Source organism: Nannobrachium achirus, assembly GCF_963921795.1.
Source record: "Nannobrachium achirus genome assembly, chromosome: 16".
Lineage (NCBI taxonomy): Eukaryota > Metazoa > Chordata > Actinopteri > Myctophiformes > Myctophidae > Nannobrachium > Nannobrachium achirus.
Window position 1 is genome coordinate 53738734 of NC_137823.1, and position 14452 is coordinate 53753185.

The 14452-nt window shown below is 34.0% G+C and overlaps 1 protein-coding gene across 1 annotated transcript in view; it reads right to left on the reverse strand.

Annotated features, from left to right (window-relative positions):
- Window positions 1-9416: 9416 nt before the first annotated feature.
- Window positions 9417-14452, reverse strand: part of slc16a10 (solute carrier family 16 member 10) — a 79059-nt gene continuing 74023 nt past the window's right edge. The window contains exon 6 of the mRNA XM_080744254.1: window positions 9417-13930. Within this exon, the coding sequence (XP_080600380.1) occupies window positions 13704-13930 (227 nt within the window). The 3' untranslated portion in view covers window positions 9417-13703. The remainder of the gene's footprint in view (window positions 13931-14452) is intronic.

Consider the following 14452-nt stretch of genomic DNA (forward strand, 5'->3'; position numbering starts at 1 on the left):
AGTTGTTTTATGGTAACAAACCTTCTTAATTTTTATCTGATTTTATACTATTTGCTGTATAGCGAATGGATTATGGTAATATTTGTCGAATTTATTATAAATTATTGGCACAGTAAAACAGGTTGGGAATACTTTTTAGAGGTACTTAGGTACATCATGAACAAGGTGACATAGTTGTTTTATGGTAACAAACTTCTTAATTTTTATCTGATTTTATACTATTTGCTGTATAGCGAATGGATTATGGTAATATTTGTCGAATTTATTATAAATTATTGGCACAGTAAAAGAGGTTGGGAATGTTTTTAGAGGTACTTAGGTACATCATGAACAAGGTGACATAGTTGTTTTATGGTAACAAACCTTAATTTTTATCTGATTTTATACTATTTGCTGTATAGCGAATGGATTATGGTAATATTTGTCGAATTTATTATACATTATTGGCACAGTAAAACAGGTTGGGAATACTTTTTAGAGGTACTTAGGTACATCATGAACAAGGGGATATAGTTGTTTTATGGTAACAAACCTTAATTTTTATCTGATTTTATACTATTTGCTGTATAGCGAATGGATTATGGTAATATTTGTCGAATTTATTATAAATTATTGGCACAGTAAAACAGGTTGGGAATACTTTTTAGAGGTACTTAGGTACATCATGAACAAGGTGACATAGTTGTTTTATGGTAACAAACTTCTTAATTTTTATCTGATTTTATACTATTTGCTGTATAGCGAATGGATTATGGTAATATTTGTCGAATTTATTATAAATTATTGGCACAGTAAAAGAGGTTGGGAATGTTTTTAGAGGTACTTAGGTACATCATGAACAAGGTGACATAGTTGTTTTATGGTAACAAACTTCTCAATTTTTATCTGATTTTATACTATTTGCTGTATAGCGAATGGATTATGGTAATATTTGTCGAATTTATTATAAATTATTGGCACAGTAAAACAGGTTGGGAATATTTTTAGAGGTACTTAGGTACATCATGAACAAGGTGATATAGTTGTTTTATGGTAACAAACCTTAATTTTTATCTGATTTTATACTATTTGCTGTATAGCGAATGGATTATGGTAATATTTGTCGAATTTATTATAAATTATTGGCACAGTAAAACAGGTTGGGAATGTTTTTAGAGGTACTTAGGTACATCATGAACAAGGTGACATAGTTGTTTTATGGTAACAAACTTCTTAATTTTTATCTGATTTTATACTATTTGCTGTATAGCGAATGGATTATGGTAATATTTGTCGAATTTATTATAAATTATTGGCACAGTAAAACAGGTTGGGAATGTTTTTAGAGGTACTTAGGTACATCATGAACAAGGTGATAAAGTTGTTTTATGGTAACAAACCTTCTTAATTTTTATCTGATTTTATACTATTTGCTGTATAGCGAATGGATTATGGTAATATTTGTCGAATTTATTATAAATTATGTTTTTAGAGGTACTTAGGTACATCATGAACAAGGTGACATAGTTGTTTTATGGTAACAAACTTCTTAATTTTTATCTGATTATATACTATTTGCTGTATAGCGAATGGATGGTATTATTTGTCGAATTTATTATAAATTATTGGCACAATAAAACAGGTTGGGAATATTTTTAGAGGTACTTAGGTACATCATGAACAAGGTGATAAAGTTGTTTTATGGTAACAAACCTTCTTAATTTTTATCTGATTTTATACTATTTGCTGTATAGCGAATGGATTATGGTAATATTTGTCGAATTTATTATAAATTATTGGCACAGTTAAACAGGTTGGGAATATTTTTAGAGGTACTTAGGTACATCAGGAACAAGGGGATATAGTTGTTTTATGGTAACAAACTTCTTAATTTTTATCTGATTTCATACTATTTGCTGTATAGCGAATGGATTATGGTAATATTTGTCGAATTTATTATAAATTATTGGCACAGTAAAACAGGTTGGGAATGTTTTTAGAGGTACTTAGGTACATCATGAACAAGGTGACATAGTTGTTTTATGGTAACAGACTTCTTAATTTTTATCTGATTATATACTATTTGCTGTATAGCGAATGGATGGTATTATTTGTTGAATTTATTATAAATTATTGGCACTGTAAAACAGGTTGGGAATATTTTTAGAGGTACTTAGGTACATCATGAACAAGGTGATATAGTTGTTTTATGGTAACAAACTTCTTAATTTTTATCTGATTTTATACTATTTGCTGTATAGCGAATGGATGGTATTATTTGTAGAATTTATTATAAATTATTGGCACAGATAAACAGGTTGGGAATATTTTTAGAGGTACTTAGGTACATCATGAACAAGGTGATATAGTTGTTTTATGGTAACAAACCTTAATTTTTATCTGATTTTATACTATTTGCTGTATAGCGAATGGATTATGGTAATATTTGTCGAATTTATTATAAATGATTGGCACAGTAAAACAAGTTGGGAATGTTTTTAGAGGTACTTAGGTACATCATGAACAAGGTGACATAGTTGTTTTATGGTAACAAACTTCTTAATTTTTATCTGATTTTATACTATTTGCTGTATAGCGAATGGATTATGGTAATATTTGTCGAATTTATTATAAATTATTGGCACAGTAAAACAGGTTGGGAATATTTTTAGAGGTACTTAGGTACATCATGAACAAGGTGATATAGTTGTTTTATGGTAACAAACCTTAATTTTTATCTGATTTTATACTATTTGCTGTATAGCGAATGGATTATGGTAATATTTGTCGAATTTATTATAAATTATTGGCACAGTAAAACAGGTTGGGAATGTTTTTAGAGGTACTTAGGTACATCATGAACAAGGTGACATAGTTGTTTTATGGTAACAAACTTCTTAATTTTTATCTGATTTTATACTATTTGCTGTATAGCGAATGGATTATGGTAATATTTGTCGAATTTATTATAAATTATTGGCACAGTAAAACAGGTTGGGAATGTTTTTAGAGGTACTTAGGTACATCATGAACAAGGTGATAAAGTTGTTTTATGGTAACAAACCTTCTTAATTTTTATCTGATTTTATACTATTTGCTGTATAGCGAATGGATTATGGTAATATTTGTCGAATTTATTATAAATTATTGGCACAGTAAAACAGGTTGGGAATGTTTTTAGAGGTACTTAGGTACATCATGAACAAGGTGACATAGTTGTTTTATGGTAACAAACTTCTTAATTTTTATCTGATTATATACTATTTGCTGTATAGCGAATGGATGGTATTATTTGTCGAATTTATTATAAATTATTGGCACAATAAAACAGGTTGGGAATATTTTTAGAGGTACTTAGGTACATCATGAACAAGGTGATAAAGTTGTTTTATGGTAACAAACCTTCTTAATTTTTATCTGATTTTATACTATTTGCTGTATAGCGAATGGATTATGGTAATATTTGTCGAATTTATTATAAATTATTGGCACAGTTAAACAGGTTGGGAATATTTTTAGAGGTACTTAGGTACATCAGGAACAAGGGGATATAGTTGTTTTATGGTAACAAACTTCTTAATTTTTATCTGATTTCATACTATTTGCTGTATAGCGAATGGATTATGGTAATATTTGTCGAATTTATTATAAATTATTGGCACAGTAAAACAGGTTGGGAATGTTTTTAGAGGTACTTAGGTACATCATGAACAAGGTGACATAGTTGTTTTATGGTAACAGACTTCTTAATTTTTATCTGATTATATACTATTTGCTGTATAGCGAATGGATGGTATTATTTGTTGAATTTATTATAAATTATTGGCACTGTAAAACAGGTTGGGAATATTTTTAGAGGTACTTAGGTACATCATGAACAAGGTGATATAGTTGTTTTATGGTAACAAACTTCTTAATTTTTATCTGATTTTATACTATTTGCTGTATAGCGAATGGATGGTATTATTTGTAGAATTTATTATAAATTATTGGCACAGATAAACAGGTTGGGAATATTTTTAGAGGTACTTAGGTACATCATGAACAAGGTGATATAGTTGTTTTATGGTAACAAACCTTAATTTTTATCTGATTTTATACTATTTGCTGTATAGCGAATGGATTATGGTAATATTTGTCGAATTTATTATAAATGATTGGCACAGTAAAACAAGTTGGGAATGTTTTTAGAGGTACTTAGGTACATCATGAACAAGGTGACATAGTTGTTTTATGGTAACAAACTTCTTAATTTTTATCTGATTTTATACTATTTGCTGTATAGCGAATGGATTATGGTAATATTTGTCGAATTTATTATAAATTATTGGCACAGTAAAACAGGTTGGGAATATTTTTAGAGGTACTTAGGTACATCATGAACAAGGTGATAAAGTTGTTTTATGGTAACAAACCTTCTTAATTTTTATCTGATTTTATACTATTTGCTGTATAGCGAATGGATTATGGTAATATTTGTCGAATTTATTATAAATTATTGGCACAGTAAAACAGGTTGGGAATATTTTTAGAGGTACTTAGGTACATCATGAACAAGGTGATAAAGTTGTTTTATGGTAACAAACCTTCTTAATTTTTATCTGATTTTATACTATTTGCTGTATAGCGAATGGATTATGGTAATATTTGTCGAATTTATTATAAATTATTGGCACAGTAAAACAGGTTGGGAATGTTTTTAGAGGTACTTAGGTACATCATGAACAAGGTGACATAGTTGTTTTATGGTAACAAACTTCTTAATTTTTATCTGATTTTATACTATTTGCTGTATAGCGAATGGATTATGGTAATATTTGTCGAATTTATTATAAATTATTGGCACAGTAAAACAGGTTGGGAATGTTTTTAGAGGTACTTAGGTACATCATGAACAAGGTTACATAGTTGTTTTATGGTAACAAACTTCTTAATTTTTATCTGATTTTATACTATTTGCTGTATAGCGAATGGATGGTATTATTTGTCGAATTTATTATAAATTATTGGCACAGTAAAACAGGTTGGGAATATTTTTTAGAGGTACTTAGAGACATCATGAACAAGGGGATATAGTTGTTTTATGGTAACAAATCTTCTTAATTTTCATCAGATTTAATACTTTTTGCTGTATAGCGAATGGATGGTAATATTTGTCGAATTTATTATAAACTATTGGCACAGTAAAACAGGTTGGGAATAATTTTAGAGGTAGGCCTACTTAGGTACATCATGAACAAGGTGATGAATTTGTTTTATGGTAACAAACCTTCTTAATTTTTATCAGATTTTATACTATTTGCTGTATAGCGAATGGATTATGGTAATATTTGTCGAATTTATTATACATTATTGGCACAGTAAAACAGGTTGGGAATACTTTTTAGAGGTACTTAGAGACATCATGAACAAGGTGATATAGTTTTCTTATGGTAACAAACTTCTTAATTTTTATCAGATTTTAAACTTTTTGCTGTATAGCGAATGGATGGTAATATTTGTCGAATTTATTATACTTTATTGGCACTGTAAAACAGGTTGGGAATACTTTTTAGAGGTACTTAGGTACATCATGAACAAGGGGATATAGTTGTTTTATGGTAACAAATCTTCTTAATTTTCATCAGATTTAATACTTTTTGCTGTATAGCGAATGGATGGTAATATTTGTCGAATTTATTATAATTTATTGGCACAGTAAAACAGGCTGGGAATATTTTTTAGAGGTACTTAGGTACATCATAAAGAAGGGGATATAGTTGTTTAATGGTAACAAATCTTCTTAATTTTTATCAGATTTTAAACTTTTTGCTGTATAGCGAATGGATGGTAATATTTGTCGAATTTATTATAATTTATTGGCACAGTAAAACAGGTTGGGAATACTTTTTAGAGGTACTTAGGTACATCATGAACAAGGGGATATAGTTGTTTTATGGTAACAAATCTTCTTAATTTTTATCAGATTTTATCATTTTTGCTGTATAGCGAATGGATGGTATTATTTGTCGAATTTATTATAAATTATTGGCACAGTAAAACAGGTTGGGAATATTTTTTAGAGGTACTTAGGTACATCATAAAGAAGGGGATATAGTTGTTTAATGGTAACAAATCTTCTTAATTTTTATCAGATTTTAAACTTTTTGCTGTATAGCGAATGGATGGTAATATTTGTCGAATTTATTATAATTTATTGGCACAGTAAAACAGGTTAGGAATATTTTTTAGAGGTACTTAGGTACATCATGAACAAGGGGATATAGTTGTTTTATGGTAACAAATCTTCTTAATTTTTATCAGATTTAATACTTTTTGCTGTATAGCGAATGGATGGTAATATTTGTCGAATTTATTATAAATTATTGGCACAGTAAAACAGGTTGGGAATATTTTTTAGAGGTACTTAGGTACATCATGAACAAGGGGATATAGTTGTTTTATGGTAAAAAAATCTTCTTAATTTTTATCAGATTTTATACTGTTTGCTGTATAGCGAATGGTTTATGGTAACCCCCCCAGAGCCGGCCCTGTGTCTTCCGGGGGCCAGGGGGCCGAGTTACGGCCTTTTAGGCGGGCTGCAGTGGCGGCGTTCTGCCGCCAGGGGGCGCTCTATGCACGGCCGGCTCCGGGGCACCGAGGCGGACGCGTGGGTACCGGTCCCGTCTCTCCCAGTCGCTTCTAGCCCGAGGGGCCCCCTGGAGGGGGTCTACGAAGTCAAAGTCCCGAATTTCTCAAAAAAAATGTGTCCGATCATAGTTAACACTGGAGGTCCAAAAATCGGAGCGGCGCGAGGGGGTCCCCGGAGCTCCAGGGGGTCCCCGGTTGGTCCCTCGGCCGAGGCCCCTCGGTCGGATGCGAGAAGGAGCGGCGTCGGCCCCTCGCCACCCGGTTCTCAGTCTCTATATCCCCAGGGGCGCTGGTATATCACCAGGGGTCCCTGGAGGTGGTCCCCGGGTGAAGGGTCTGCCACTCTGGAGTCCGAGGCGGAGGCCCCTCGGTCGGATGCGAGTGGAGCTGCGAAGGCCCCACAAAAGCCAGACATTGTGATTCCAAGTCCCACTCAAGATATATGAGCTACAGACATCACTATACATCATATTCATTCAGTATATGAGCTACAGACATCAGTACTCTGTACATCATATTCATTCAGTATATGAGCTACAGACATCACTATACATCATATTCATTCAGTATATGAGCTACAGACATCAGTACTCTATACATTATATTCATTCAGTATATGAGCTACAGACATCACTATACATCATATTCATTCAGTATATGAGCTACAGACATCACTACTCTATACATCATATTCATTCAGTATTTGAGCTACAGACATCACTACTCTATACATCATATTCATTCAGTATATGAGCTACAGACATCACTATACATCATATTCATTCAGTATATGAGCTACAGACATCACTACTCTATACATCATATTCATTCAGTATATGAGCTACAGACATCACTACTCTATACATCATATTCATTCAGTATATGAGCTACAGACATCACTACTATATACATCATATTCATTCAGTATATGAGCTACAGACATCACTATACATCATATTCATTCAGTATATGAGCTACAGACATCACTACTCTATGCATCATATTCATTCAGTATATGAGCTACAGACATCACTACTCTATGCATCATATTCATTCAGTATATGAGCTACAGACATCACTACATCATATTCATTCAGTATATGAGCTACAGACATCACTACTCTATGCATCATATTCATTCAGTATATGAGCTACAGACATCACTACTCTATGCATCATATTCATTCAGTATATGAGCTACAGACATCACTACTCTATGCCATCATATTCATTCAGTATATGAGCTACAGACATCACTACTCTATGCATCATATTCATTCAGTATATGAGCTACAGACATCACTACTCTATACATCATATTCATTCAGTGTATGAGCTACAGACATCACTACTCTATACATCATATTCATTCAGTGTATGAGCTACAGACATCACTATTCTATACATCATATTCATTCAGTATGAGCTACAGACATCACTACTATGCATCATATTCATTCAGTATATGAGCTACTGACATCACTACGTGGGGGGGGGGGGGGTCTAATTTAAAGCATCTGTTAATTGAATAGTATATTTCCATATTTTATACACCCTTGGTCTCGAAAGTCTAGAAAGTATAATTTACCAGCTTTTCTTGAACGCACCATCCCCTTGTCAAACCGTAAACAGCCGTGTAGAAGCGCAACATATTTTGAAGTGAGGATAGCGCGACCAGCTTTTCCTGAAGTGTAGATGGCGTGACCGCAGTGATATCCACACTGGGTTATCATCCCTGGTCCGCTTCATTTGGTGACAACATTTACCAGATCAATTCATAAATATCTCTGTTTTCAAAGCGTGGTTGCACTGTCAGATTGTTTACCTTCCTGCTTCTTTTAGCCCCACCCCCTCTTGTAACTGCTAGGTTGTCTTGTCTAGAGTTGATTGACACCTGAATACCCAATGACATTGCTTCCATGGTCTTGGTATAAATCTAACACATTATCTGACCAAGTAGATGCATTTCTGCCCCCCAGTGGACATTGTGATTTAGTGCAGCTGTTAGTGAAATGACAAAACTGGGTTCAAATCCTCATCTGATGATCTCAAGGTTAAGAGATCAATCAAACATCACTCTGACGTCATTAATATGATGATGATGATGATGATGATGATGATGATGATAATAATAATAGTAATAGGGGTAACAATAAAACTGCTATGAGTTTCTAGATTGAGTTTCAGCGAGAGAAAGAAAAATACAAGAATATACAAGAAAAGTCAAACGTTTTTATTTTTACTCTTGAAAATGCTGAATTGTGTTTGTGATATGTACAAAGTATTATATTGCATATAGACAAGACAGACAGGTACATCCAATAGCATAAATGAAAGACCCAAATCATTACAATTTTGGAAAACAAAACGAGTCGAAAGCTATCTAATGTATAAGGAATTTGTATTATTCACAATTTAGAATAGACATGGTGGAAATAATAAAAGAATAAAAATGAAAATCTAAAGAAAAAAGAATAAAAAGAACGCAGGCCTATGTCAACTATTTTTAAGGGCAAGAACACTTTGTTAGAGGTTTGGGTTGTGATGTAACTCTAAAGGTGGACAAGACATCCCAAATGGTTGCTCCATTTATTACAAATTGATAACGCAATATGTTCCTCATTGTACAGCTCTCAAAGTCACTTTTAGCACAAACAAAGCGAATTCAGACAATATAGAACAAAACCAATATATATATATATTCAGACAATATAGAACAAAACCCAGTATATATATATATATATATATATATATATATATATATATATATATATATATATATATATATATATATATATATGATAGTTTAGTATCAGAACCGGCATATAAGGGATTCTGTTAGTGGGGTTTCCCTAACAGGACTTCATAAGGGAATGCCCATATATGGAGGCCACATACAATCCCTTTTATGCACATATGGAGATCCCTGTCTGTAGAACCAGCCACACTGGTTAGACTGACATGTATAGTCTATAGGTTAGAAAAGCAACCTCGCCCTTTAAGAATCTGCTTTGTTTGTGCTTTCTAAATAACAGGCTAAAAGAATGATTTTGCATCTATATTTGTACAATTTATTTCTCAATGTGAAAACCAATAAAGACATGTTTAAAAAAAAAAAAAAAAAAAGATTTTGAGAGCTGTTTCACTGTACAATGTACAGTAAGTCAATGAGGAGCACATGTCATTTAAATAATCAATTTTCTAGTTAATGGAGCAAGTGTTCTTGCCCTTTAACCACTGGCTTCTATATTTGGGCCATGCTTTGGGCAACATTGTTCAGTTGTTTTGAAAATAGAGCATATGTGGTTAAAGTAAGTTGAATTTAGCACAGATGTTTGTTTTCCTGCTTATGGATTTCACCGTGTGTGAAGCCTGATTCGTCATACGATGGTATAAATGAGGCATAATGCAGTTAGCCCACCGATGTATCCTGCAAATAAAAGTCTCTGCATGAACTATAAGCCACATAAAATCTTCAATTCATAACATAAAAGAAATTCATCTTTAATTTCAGCCCAATCTGGGGAGCTGAGAATATTCAATCAATGGCAACAAAGTCTATGGCAAAGAGGTATCACAATCAACCTCCGAGGTACAAATTAAGTAATTTCTTTCACTCAAGGCTTTCACTGGTGAATAGTGCTGGCATAGTCTAGAAACAGAATAGAACTAGTAGGCTATAGTGTACAAATTGTCTAAAAAAAATAACAAGAACTTGATTGTACATCATACATTGGAGAAAAATCGAAATATTTGGTTCAAAGGCAGGCTATAATCTAATCATACGCAAAGCCATAACTCCATGTCAAAAGATGTAAACACCAAGTGCATTTTCTCTTACTTGTTACATCCTCTGTAAATAAAAAAGGGCAACTGTTATTCTGAGAGAAACATTAACAGAACAAACGTTTAAGACAGCTATTTCATTTTCTTCATTCTTTTTTTTTTTCCAGTCAAAAATATTTCACAAGCACCCCTTCAAATGCAAATATTGCCCCTGTCATAACTCAATAAGATAAAAGCTCGAAGGCGTGCCCCCAAGCTAATGTGGACAGCAAATGAGAGATGGGCACAGCAATATGGTCCAGATGATGACAGATTACAAATTATTTTATGATATCTGAGGTAGACAGTGTCACAAGTCTTGCTTATGGAAAATTCACCGGCCCATGGTCATTCAATGCTGCATATTTGGCGTTCACTAAAGAGCAGTGGTTCTCAACAAGATCATTTTGTCGGTCGTGAATTCAGGACCCAGTATATTAAACATTCTTTCACTATGACCCACACTTGGGCCCCATTAATTCCACTGGTTGAAAAACAGCAGAGAATTACTTTTAGCTTTGTGTTAATAACGGATTGTCTTCATCAAAAACATACACAAAGGAAATACAAAAGGCCTGTGACTTGTCCATAAGCAATCTCTCTTTGTAAATAGTTAGTGAAATGCTCATGAATGATTTCCTAACATTTTCAAATGGTTCAGGTACACTATCTGTGGTTGACTGTAGGCTACAGGTAGTCATATGATAGCACGGTGCTTAAGCAAACACAACTGATATACTTTATGTTGGCCATTTGCATTCCATTCACAACCTTTGGTCTTCAATAAATCAAAGTTAACGGAAAATATCCGTCAATTATGGCATACTTATGACGCTGTCGCTCAATACATTCTAGAAAAAAATAAATACAATATGAAAATCAAAACTAACACCTTGCCGACTGAAGGTTTAAGAACTGAGCACATAGTCAATGGTTAACTTGATTCAACCCGACTAATGGTCACATTGTCAATGATTAGTCAAACTTGTGTCAGTTACAACTCAAATGGTAGAGACAATACAATGTCTCAAATAAGATATTGTAGATGAATTATAATAATGTACTCAATTATAACTACTTTTGTACCCAATGGTGAGAAGATATAATGTGCTTGTAAGTTTCTTTCCATTTTAAGAAGTTATTAATTTTCATTAATTCATTACAAATTAGCTTAGGTGAACATCTGCACAATGCCCAGTAACAGTAAGATGATGATTCTGGATTGATTTGCATAAACTAAAAATGTCAGATACAAAGCAGACATTTTCTTCCACTGTATACCAGAGAACGTCAGTTCCCCCATGTTTTTTTGAATTCTGAATATTTCTTGAATTTCTGAATATTAGGGTATACATTCTCACCACTGTCTATGTTTACAAGGAATACTGCTCAATTTTAACACTAAAATAAAATCATAATAATCAGTCACAAAAACTCAATACTAGCAGGTTCTTTATATATCTATACCCATGTCCGGCCAATACATAAGTTGCATAGCAATGCTGATGTACAGTTAGTTATTCTTCTCCTGTACAAGATAAGACTATATATGACAGTGTCAAAGACACTGAAAAACTGATAGCGATTCATAGGCACCATGTCAAGTGGTCACATTGGATTTTAAAAGCAGCCTTATGTCGGTCATTCAAGCTATACGGTATCAAGCACAGTAAGAAAGGCCTATTAAAAGGGCATTTCACCAATACTACATTATACATCTGAACTGTATTTTGTTCCTAAATGCCCCTCCATAGTCTGCTGCCTCGAGATGAACTTCCCCAGTTTTGGATTTCATCGAGGGTAATGTGATGTTATTGTGTTTAATAAGTTGCTTCTTCCTGGCACTCAAGCACCTTTTATGCAACTATAAGACATTCACCAGAGCTACATTCCCGGTACAAATTCAACCTTCAAACTCCATTATTTCCACAAAGCACTTCTCTGAAGTGAATATACTCAATATACTTACTGTACTACTCAGAGAGGAAAAAAATAAACCCCCCCACACGAATATTTAAAATGTGGGCATGCTTTCAGAATGTTTAAAAACATAATGGTTTTCAATGGCGCTATTGGGAAATAAGACCACTTCTTCCCCTCTAATTTTAGCAGGCAATTATTGTTATATTTTTGCTGGTTCAAAGCCATGGGTTCCCTCAGTCTAATATATGACTGTTTACGTCACATAAGACCTTTATCCAAGTTTATTTCATGTCAAAGAAATAAAACTATAGCCTACAATAAAATGTAAAATGTGTAAATACTAATGTAAACCTGCAATGTAAAAAAGAAAAAAAAAACGCAGACTGAAACTGGATTTGGGCAGCATGAGGCCTGATTTATACTTTGTCGTACAACACCATCGCGCAGCGGAAAGTTGCTTTCAACAAGCTCACAACACGTTGTGATCTTGTAGATCTGCTATTTCCGGTGCATCGTGCAGTGTGTCGACATTAGGCATGACTTGCCATGACGATTCTGAGCTAGCAGCCTTCATAAAGCACCCGCAGTTATAAGTAAAGCATGCGTTTACTTACTTAAAATGTTCTTTTGCACCAACTTATTTCCATTTAAACCTTCAAGTTGATTTGTCAGCTGGAATCTTTGGCTATAGAACAACAATCTAATGCATAGTTCTTCGAGATCACATTAGGGCTGGGCGATATTCTCAAATAAAATATCAATACCTTTACCTAAATATCTGACGATATATATATATATTTTTTTCTTTGTTCAAAAATGTTCAAAAATAAAGGCATAAAAAACAAATCTTTAAAAATAGCAGATCTACTAGCACACAATGCATCAGGATGCTTGTAGAGCTTGTATAATGTGCGTTGCGGCTATTTTTCCCTTTTCTGATTTTTAAAAGCATAAACTTGGGCTTAACTGATTGCAATCAGGAAAAGACAAAACTTGTGCCATATCACAATATTACAATATAAAAAGTCTAGTTTCATATGACGACATGATATCGATATAATATCACTATATATTGCCCAGCCCTAGTGCACATTCATGCTTAAAGTGTGTACTGTACTTAACGCCTACAACCTGTGTGTTTTATCTGATATGTATCATCATTACTTTGGCATTTCTCTTATAACGTCCTCTCCTATGAAGGCGGCCGCTGCGACCTCATTCACACTTACACAGGTGAATGTGCACCTATGTGAGTGTGATCCTTGGATTAGAACATGATCCAAGCGGTGGTGGGTGGGTGGGTGGTGGGTGGAGGTGTGGGGGTGGATATGGAGGGAGGGTGGAGTTTAGAGAACAGAATCTGAGTCCTGGCGCTTCACGTCTCCCTGAGACTTCTCACAGTCCAACAGGGTGGAGTCCTGTCCCGCCTTGAGGGCCAGGCTCTCCGCCTCCCTCCGCCTGCGCCTGCGCTCCACCCAGGGTATCAGACACAGCACGGCGCCTCCGACGATAGGCGGGATGCCGGCCAGGTAGAAGGCCACGTCGTAGTTCCCCAGCCTGTCCCTCAGAAAGCCTGGTTGGGAGGAAAGGAAGGAAAATAAAAATTCAATCTTCAAATAGGTGAGGTGATAGGGCATTCACCAAATATTCAAATATTCGAATATCAAAGTCAGTATTCGACGTCGTTCACCGAAGTCGAATATTCGGTTATTTTTATTTTTGTATTGTTTTCTCTTTAAAAAAGATACAGTTTATTTGGCTAGATAGGAAGTCATAAGAATGAGTTGTCAATGCCCCTGGTGGATGAATTTGTTAATGCTCTATACCAGGGCTTCTCAAACCTTTTTAGGCTGTGACCCCCAAAATAAACATATTTGAACTGGGGACCTCCACCCTGACAAGCACTTAGAATTGTAGGTATTACATTCTTGCGAGGCGTTGTGAGCATGTAGATCTGCTATTTTCACAATGTTCGCCTCTTGCTTACTTAATATTTGACAGTTTGGCCAATATTTGACAGTTTGGAATATTCGACTATTCGAATACTTTGAGGTCGAATAATTCGAATACTAAAAATCACTATTCGTGAATGCCC